The sequence below is a fragment of the Microplitis mediator genome, chromosome 2, assembly GCF_029852145.1.
Source record: "Microplitis mediator isolate UGA2020A chromosome 2, iyMicMedi2.1, whole genome shotgun sequence".
Classification (NCBI taxonomy): domain Eukaryota; kingdom Metazoa; phylum Arthropoda; class Insecta; order Hymenoptera; family Braconidae; genus Microplitis; species Microplitis mediator.
Window position 1 is genome coordinate 16,662,753 of NC_079970.1, and position 9,667 is coordinate 16,672,419.

Genomic DNA, 9,667 nt, shown 5'->3' on the forward strand with positions numbered 1-9,667 from the left:
GAAAAGAAATGGTCAATTTAACCATGTGTGTTTTTATTTTGTGTTATTATTATTATTTATGTTTAATCAAAAACAAAACTTGTACATGTGGATAAAAATATGTTATTAATTATGAACTTTGTCCACACTTATACTTGAACAAATGTCATTTTGTTATTATTTATTTATATAAATTTATTTATAGTACCTGCTTAAAATCACAATTGTTATCAGTGTTAAGTAAAAACAAAAAATAATTAAACATTTTTTAATAAAGATATCATGAATGTTATGTATATAACGAATTATCATCAACAATCAGTAATTATAATATGATAATTATCTACAATGGATAGCCCCGAAAGTGAGGTAAAAATTTGATTTGGGTATTAATTAAAATGTTATTCATAATTTTATTATAGTTATTAATAAAATTTAATGGTTAAAATAAAATTATTTATTTTAGGAAAAAGTCGTCCTCGAAGCTGACAAAGTATTTGTTTTAATGAAAAATGGTTTTCCTATATCACGAAATGTTAGAGCCCAATGGATTTTAGATAATTTAGATACAATAATAAATATTAAATCACCAGAATGTGACAATGATGATATACCAGAATTAGAAGTAATATCAATTGTACCTTTAAATTTTCCATCATCGTGGAACGATGACAATAGTTATCTGTATCAGTACAGAGTTACCTCATCAACTTCTATTATTTTTCTTGCTCATAAATACAGAATGGTTGTTTGTTTAGATCTTAGTCCATCACTTGGTACTATTGTAAGTTATTTATTCATTCATTTTTTAAATAAAAAATTAAAATTACATATTTCATTGTCATAATAATTATTTTTATTATCAGGATATTCAACGTGGTGAAATAGTTTTAGATGAAGTTTGTACAGCAACTAAAGAATTTTTAGAAAATATTTCAAAACCTGTAAGTTTGATTATTTATATATTATTGTACTAATATTAAAAGTAATAACGAATTATATTTAATCCACAAAATAGTTTCCTATTCCAGGCAGTAAAATAATTCTTAGACCAGAAATTTACGTAACAGTAATAGCTCATACTCCATTTATAACAAATTCAGCTCAAAAAGTGATAATCCAAGGATGGCTTATAAATACGAAAAATATTGATGATCTTATGAAAGTTATTGAAAAACGATTAATTTCATTAGAAGAAAAAATTGCTCATATTACTGGTATGATTTATCATCATCAAGAAAATTTCCGTCCTGACAGTAGTGGATTGGTTAGTGGACTTTTTGAAGAAAGAAATTCTGTAGTTAATTCTAGTATAAATAACTCTATAGGAAATTTATCAATACTTTCTCCTGAAACAACTTTTATAAATATGTTACGATATGGATTACTTGCTGTTGCTCTACTACCTGATCATAGTTGTGCAAGTAAGACAATTATTATATAACTTTTCATTTGATATTAAATAAAATTTTGTATATTTATTTCTTTATTTTGTTTTAGATTTAGTTGTTATAACGGATGGTATACTTGCAACCACTGATATTCACGTATTAGACTCAATAGTACAGCAATTTCGAGTATCAACAGTTGCTTGTAGTTTCATACATCTAGGTAGTGCATATCATCCGCATTGTGCCAATGGATTAGTATCATATCCAGATCTCTTATGTTTTATTGCTACAGCTACTTTAGGTTGTTATATGACATTTATGCCACCGTTATCATCTTCCGAATCAGAAATAAATGTTTATCATAATAATTTCTTATGTTGGAAATTATATCGTTCTGAATTATGCCACAATACCCATAAATCAAATTATTGGTTTACAAAAAATGGATTATTTTATGGGAATAAACAAATACAATTATTAAGAAAAAAATTAATTGAAGATAAAGTAACATGTACACTGAGTAGTCTTTTGTGCTGTCGACTACGAGACGGATATCTTATTAAAAAATTTACTATGAGAGACGGTTGCCTTGAAATTTATTTTATACTTCCGTGGAAAATAAATGTCTTCCTTGAGTACTGTGTATGCTGTGCATGGCCACCTAAATCATTAGTTACATGCAATAAAATACAGTATACAATAACAGTAGAAGCGACATATGAATTTCTTCATGATATTACTTGTTTATCAAAAAAACCATTAAAATCACCGTATCGTCAAAGTGTTGTATCTAAATTTTGGGCTACACTGTCAGCATTAACAGAGAGTAATAATATGCTTGAACATTTTAGCTGGTTTCCTGAACCAGGTTGGACTTGGTATAATGTACCTGATACCATAAAAAGTGGCATGCCGGTATTTAATTTACCAGCTTATCCACAAGCTACGACAATTCAACTTAGTGATTCAGCTTATCATCAATTCGGAAAAATTTGGCAACCTGTTGCATCTTTAGATTCAAATCAATGGGCACGTTGGATGCATTCACAACGTGTTACTCTTATTTTGGCACATGATCGTCCTCTGCCAAAATATCTTCATCAAGCTAATCAAAGTGGACGTTTTCAATCTGTTCAATATAGACAAGCTGCTGCAGTACTTTATGCAATGCTAAAAAATTGGGCAACATTTGTACTTGTTGAAAATCATACGTATGTTAAATTTATTCAAAAAGAAACTGAAAAACCACCTCTTTCATTTTCTGTTATAAGAATTAATTGTAAAGCTCTGTGTGTTGTATTAAATGTTGCGTTTGCTGGTGGTACAGAGGGTGTAATACGTCACAATGTAGTGACTGATTTAGTCGATAAATTATCCAAGTTAACATTACCAAATCGTCCAATGGAACAACGAGGGACCTCTCCTTGTTGTACAATTATACATAAAGCTTTAGAAAAAATTTTAATAAGATATGAACGTTTACCGATTGATTTAAGTACTACTGCTGTTTCTGACGGAACACAATCAATGCCACTTAAAGTTGCACAAATTCCAGGAGGAATTATAACTACGACATTATCTAGATATTTGCATCATAATCGATGGCTGTGGAATGTTAAAAAACCAACTATACAAACTATCCCTGGAATAAATATGCGAAGACTGAGTATTACTGCGATAGCTAGAATACTCTCGACAATAACTAAGTAAGTCGTTTAATATATCTATGGGGCATTACACGCCAAATCGACCACTTTTGACCCCGACCCCTTTCGATTTGGCGGAAATTTTTTTTCCTTTTTTACCCCATTAAAGTCATTTTGCAAGAAATTTTCAAATTTTTTTACCCAGCCCAAAAAAAGTTATGAGTTTTTCAAAAATAAGGCATTTATTTTTTTAAATAGCTATAGCTTCTTCAAAAATTGACTAATTGGGACATTTTTTTTTTTCAAAATTTATGTCTTTGAATGTATTTTTCAGAAAAAGATATAAAAAAATTTTAAGATGATAAACTCTATGAAATTTTCGGCTTTTTCGAGAAAAACTATGATTTTCTTAAAGTTCGCCATTTTTTATTTTTTTTTTATTTTCTCAAAAAAAATTTCAATTTATTCTGCGATTTTTCCCGCCAATCCCAGAGTGGGCGGACTTTTCCTTCTATTTTTTCTAATCAATTGAAGAAAATATTTTTGCTCAAATGGGCTTATTTTACAAAACATCACTCTGGAAATTCTTGACGACTTCAGGTTTTGAAAAATTGAGACGAACAAATTAATTGAAAGTGGTAATCCTCCAAAAAATTTGGATATTTTTCAAAAAATTGAGAAAAAAATAGAAGATACCTATAAATAATTTTACCGTAATTTTTTTCAAAAACTACACCTGAAAACAAAGAAAATGAGAAAAAAAATTGCCATTTGGTTTATTTTCGACCAAGTCATAGGCATTCGAAAAATAAATCTAACGCACATCGCTATTTCAATTTCAAAAATTTTCAGCCAAATCGAAAGACCTTCGAAAAACTATTTCAATCTATACATCTATCAAGTAGGGTAGAAGTACCATTTGTGGGCACTGCTCCATTTTTGGACATTTAATTCTTTATTTTAAATAATGAAAACGTATTAAAAACAAATTTCATTGTAATAATGGGATAAAAATATCTTCAAACACATTTAAAAAATTAATTATGCCATTACGTATTTTATAAATTATTTTATTTTAAATTTCTAAGTGGCCAAAACTGGTCCTAAAGTGGCCAAAAACGGTACTTCGATCCTATTTATGTATGAATGTGAAAAATTTTTTTAGTTTCCAAATTATTAAAAATAATTTATTTTAACATCTCAGAAAATGTTTCACTTAATTAATTAAATTTTAGAATAATAGTTTTTTTTTTAAGATATTATTGAAATAAATAAATTTATTGATATAAATGAATATTACAAAGTTATAGGTTTTTGTTGTAACTTAAATTAGCTTAAACTTTATTTTTCTGTTCGACTGCTTTTAAAACTTTTGAAAAAATAAATTCCAAATTTTTATTTCATTTTTTTATCTTAAAAAATATTGCTTGTGAGCTCAAAGGCAACAAGAAATTTAAGGTCTGGTCTTCAAGATTAGTCAGTTGAGATTTTTTTTTTTTTATTTATTTATTTATTCTGTACTGTTTCAGAATGAGATTGACAGAAGGATTTAATTTTTCATATTCGACGGCTGGAATCATTAATATGGTTTTAGAAGTACAGATGCAGGGATTACAAGATGATCATCATCCTTGTATTATTCAATACATTATTTTTCCTCCACACACAATAACTAATCCCACGTTAGAACGAAATACGGAGTCAGAAGAAGATACAGATCCAGGTAATTAGAAACTGATAAAATATTGTTTATTGAAATTTTTTTTTTTTATAAGTATAAATATCAAAATTTTGTTGGAAAAAGAAACTTGATTAAATTTTCTATAAAATGTAATATTTTTGATAAATTATATTTCATAATAAAAGTTTATATCTTTAAAGTAATATAAAATGATACTTAAAATTGCGAATTGAAATAATCTTTCAATCTAATCTATAACATTGATAAAAAAATATTTTTATTTTATTAAAGTCCATATTGAATCTGTTTATGGGTTAAAAAAATTCATTAGTTTATATCTATTATAATTTTAATTTATGTTTTTCGTAAGCTAAAGCTAGCCAGCTCATCATTAAGGATTTTCTATTTACTAAAAATTATCGCTTGAGATAAAAAAAAGTGTATATATAACATATAATATCTATGAAATTAAATAGATTAAACTAGTTAAATAATTGTTAGGATTTAAATTGAATTTGGCTGTATAACTATACCATTTAAAAATTATATTCTCTGTTAAAATAAAAAATATATAAAATTTTGGCTTTTGTAAGAATTAATAAATTCTACATTATAAAATTTATTAAATATTTTTTTTTCTTTTTAGGAACAGGTGATGGAGAAGGGTGTGCAGAAGAGAATGAAAGCACAGGAGATTATCAAATTGTTACTGAAATATGGATAGAGCCACAATGCGGGCAAGTAAAATTACCTGCACATCTTACCGCTTCATATATGAGTTCTTTATTATATCATGATTTATCGAATGCGGTAAGTATTTTTATTCTACCTAAATTGTCTTTAGTATACAATGGAAGTTAACAATATAATTATAAGATACAGAGATAAATTAAAGAATATATATATATATATATATATATATAAATGTATATATACACTTGCTGCTATGTCACGTTTGGTCATGTTGCTAGTCGGAAATTGATAAGGCATTCTCATACTCTCAAAAACGTCTTATATCTGATAAGATATCTAGGATCAATACTTGCACAGACATCAATAGATAACATATAAACTAGCGGTTGAATTGAAACCAGATTGACTTGGTGATTTTACAGTAGTTTTAACAACTTTCTTGACTAGATCTTCTTGGGTTTATGGTTGATATTAAATAGAACGCTCGTGATAATTATCTAACGTCAATTTAAGTATCCTAATATAATACTCATTTTTTTTTCTTTCTTTTATTAGTTTTTTTTTCTTTTTTATGTATTAACACTTTGGTACCGTGATATCTTTAAGAATTCTTGATAATATTTCGTATCAGTAACATAAAAAAATTATCCTGGGCAGCAATTTCTGAAGTGGTTTATTTTGTCATAGACTTTTATCATACAGCAAACATTGGTCAAAGATATCATGGAAAGATTCCGTAGTCGTTTTCTTCTACTACGTTGATTTTTATTGTCGATAAGTTATATCCATTATGAAACAGTGTCATTTATAATATAGATAAATAAAAATTAATTATTTTAAAACATTTTAGGTCATCAATTTCCTCAGGATATATATTTTATTTTAACTTTATATCATATTGAAGCTTAATGACCTATTAGATTGTTAATGATACTTAATAAAGTTTTAAAAAAATCAAATAAAGTTTTTTAAATTTTTTAATATAAAACAATATTTATATGATCTTTGAAACTGAACACTAAAGTAATAAATATATATTATCAAAAGTTATTATTTATATTTTTATAAAAAATTATTAAAGCTTATTTTTTTTATCCTTTTCAACAGAAATAACTAATTTAAAATAAAATAATTTAATTACGTTATAAAGTTATATATTTTATATCTTCAAATAAAACTTCTAATTCTATTGTCTTATCATTCCCTCCACTTTACTTTTTCATAATACCTACGGTGGAGGTGATGACGATGAGTCAGATTGTTCGGGTGATGTCTTGCTAAGTAGAACAAATTCGTAAATTAAAAAAAAAATCTCCGGCTTTTAAAATTTTTTTATTTAAAAGAAAACGCGAAAAAGAAAAAAATAAAGGAAATTTTTGTAACTGTATAATTTTAATTACGTCGTGCGATTCTTAATCGTAATAAGGGTGTATTAGTAGTCTCTATCATTTGATATCGTTATCGTTATCAGGGCGGGGCTCGGATATCGATGAGAAACTTAGGACGGGGTTTCGTATCAGTTGTCTCTGGGTATATATGAGGCCCACAGTATACTCTGGGCCTGTTAGTGTCTGGATTACCTTATTTTTTTAACAACTATTCTCATATAATCTTGATCTCTCTTACTCTTCAGTTAGTTAGTCAAAAAAAGTAGACAGATTAAAAACATATCTAAAATATATAATTATGACAATATATTAATAATTCTTTTTATAAATTTGATAGTGTTTTGTTCAATAGTAATTGCTAATTTAGTGTTGTGAATTATTAAGTGTCGATAAATAATATTCAGTGTTAATTGGTTATAATGAATAACTTGAAATTTTGTTTTAATTTATAATTTAATTATAAAATGAAATTTAAAAATTTATTGATAGACGTGGATTCGATTTCGTAGTTGAAGACTATAACCACCGTATGGTCTCGAGTTGGAAGTGAGGATCTAGGCAGTGAGGAATTCAGGGATCTTGCCAGATCTATTTCTTCCAACTCAAGATCGTTCGGAACCTATCGTCGATTATTTCATCCTCATTGTTGGTCTCTTGGAAGTTCCTAAAATTTTTTTTATTATTCTTGATAGATAATTTAAAAAAAAAGACATTAATCGAGGAGTCATGGTTCAAGTGGAGAAGTGGTCTCTACGCTTGGTTTAAAAGCGAGATTCAACTCCTCCAACTTATTCCGGTCGCCTCAATAACACCATATCTTTATTATTATTTAATTCTATTTATATTATTTTTTATTACTTGTTATTCCATTAAAACCGATTGTATGACCAAACGTTTCATAATTGTAATAATATTTTCTTTTTTTAAGTTTATTATAATAATAAATAAAGCAAAAACAAAAATTCCCTTTCAATTTTGCAGATAGCTCAAGTTGATGAAGAATGTTTTAATGCATTACTCACACTAGAGCATTTGATTCTACTAACGCAAGTAGAACCTCGTGATAGTAATAATGTTATAGCTAATGGATATCCACATCAATTATCTCAATATGCTCAAACTAATTTGCACAAAATTCCAAGACAAATATCAGTATCAAATTTTACACACTCTAGAATTTTATCTGATGAACAACCTGATGAAAAAATTTATTCAAAATTTTTTAATTTTGATATGATCAACATTTTGTCTAAATGTCAACAAGCCGAATTATTATTTTCAATGTTTGCTGATGAAAATCCTGAAGGAAGTAATGAAGATACTAATAATATTCTTATTGAGTGTTTAATGGATCAAATGAAAAGACTTCATAATAAAGAACTTATATTAAGTACTTCAGAATCACAAAAATTTACTGAAATGCTTATTAATAGATCACGTGAGGATGCTCGACCACTTCCGTTCTCGAATAATTCAGGTATTAATATTTTTTATGCCAAAATAAAAATATTATAAAAAATTTTTAGTCCTTGAATTTTGTTAATTCACAATTATATTGTGTGGTAAGGGTACACTGTAAAAAATTTTAGTGTAAAAATGGCCCCTGAAAACGTTACATGACCGTGTAGTGTGAAATAACAATGTAAAAAATTATCGGTGTAAATTATCCATCCGTGTAATTTTAACACGGTGTAACTACTTTTTTACACCATTCAGTTTTACTCGTTATAATTTTGATTAATCAGCACCAAACGATCATTGAATATTTTTAACTACTTACTCAATAACTACATTAATTTTATTTAAATATAAAATAGTATTTTGAACATTTTGATATTTTTATGATAATTTTTCTTAACGCAAAATTATCATAAATTACACATTCACACACTTGACGGTGTAAAAAATTTTAATTTCTACCGCCTAAATTTAAGACGATATTTGGTGTAATTTTTGCCCCGAGTCAAAAAATTTTTAACGGTGTATGAAATGAGAAAATTTCATTTAAACTTATATTTTTTATAATTACCTGCATTGAAATTTGAAGTTTTAATGTCGAGAGTTGGTCAAAACAAGACTATTTAAGACCAATAGCGCGTGTGCAAATTAAACTGACTACATCATCTGTTCTGGAGGAGAAAATGATTATTTTTAACTTGTGGAATCACATTGGTCTGAAATTGGCTTATTTTGACTATACAAGTAATTTTACAAAAAAAAAAAAAAATATTTTATAAATAAATTATTTTTCAGATGATAAACAACTTAAAAATATTCGATGGCGTTGTTTTATTAAAGGTGTAAATGTCGCACATATAATAATATCAATTTTACCAGCTACGGAAAAAGATGTAAGAAATTTAGGTTCTCCAGTTGCTAAATCGCGAAAATATTCACGTGATAAATCGTTAGAAAAATTAGATTCATTAAACCAACCAGTATCAATAACTGATGAACAAGTTCCATCTTCTTTAATCGGTAGTCCAAAGAAATTTGAAATTTCTTCAAATTTACGTATGATTGATTTTGAATCAAATTTATCGAGTCGTACAACAACTGCTGAAAGTACACCAAAAATAGAAAGACGAAGACGCATATCATCGACAGGAGTTAAAGCTGGATTAATATTCCCAATATATGTTTATGATTGTTCTTTAGCTTTGTTGATTGAGGTACTGGTAGGTAAATTGAAAACACCTAAATCAAAAGATATTTATCAAAATAATACATTTACCATTGGTCAACATTTACAAGAAGATTTTATAAATCTCAAACCACCAAATGAATCAACATCTCCAGAACCAAAGAGTGAGGACTCCGATAATTTATCAAACGGTAAAATTTTTTATTATTTATATATTATAAAGATTATTATTAAGTTTAGTAAAA

The 9,667-nt window shown here is 27.0% G+C and overlaps 1 protein-coding gene across 1 annotated transcript in view; it reads left to right on the top strand.

Moving 5' to 3' along the window:
- The window catches only part of LOC130664268 (KICSTOR complex protein SZT2-like), a 16,561-nt gene continuing 6,894 nt past the window's right edge, over positions 1-9,667 (top strand). Inside the window, exons 1-9 of the mRNA XM_057464151.1 lie at positions 1-348; positions 446-763; positions 846-923; positions 998-1,403; positions 1,480-3,076; positions 4,546-4,739; positions 5,344-5,507; positions 7,760-8,255; positions 9,032-9,613. Of these exons, the coding sequence (XP_057320134.1) occupies positions 328-348; positions 446-763; positions 846-923; positions 998-1,403; positions 1,480-3,076; positions 4,546-4,739; positions 5,344-5,507; positions 7,760-8,255; positions 9,032-9,613 (3,856 nt within the window). The 5' untranslated portion in view covers positions 1-327. The remainder of the gene's footprint in view (positions 349-445; positions 764-845; positions 924-997; positions 1,404-1,479; positions 3,077-4,545; positions 4,740-5,343; positions 5,508-7,759; positions 8,256-9,031; positions 9,614-9,667) is intronic.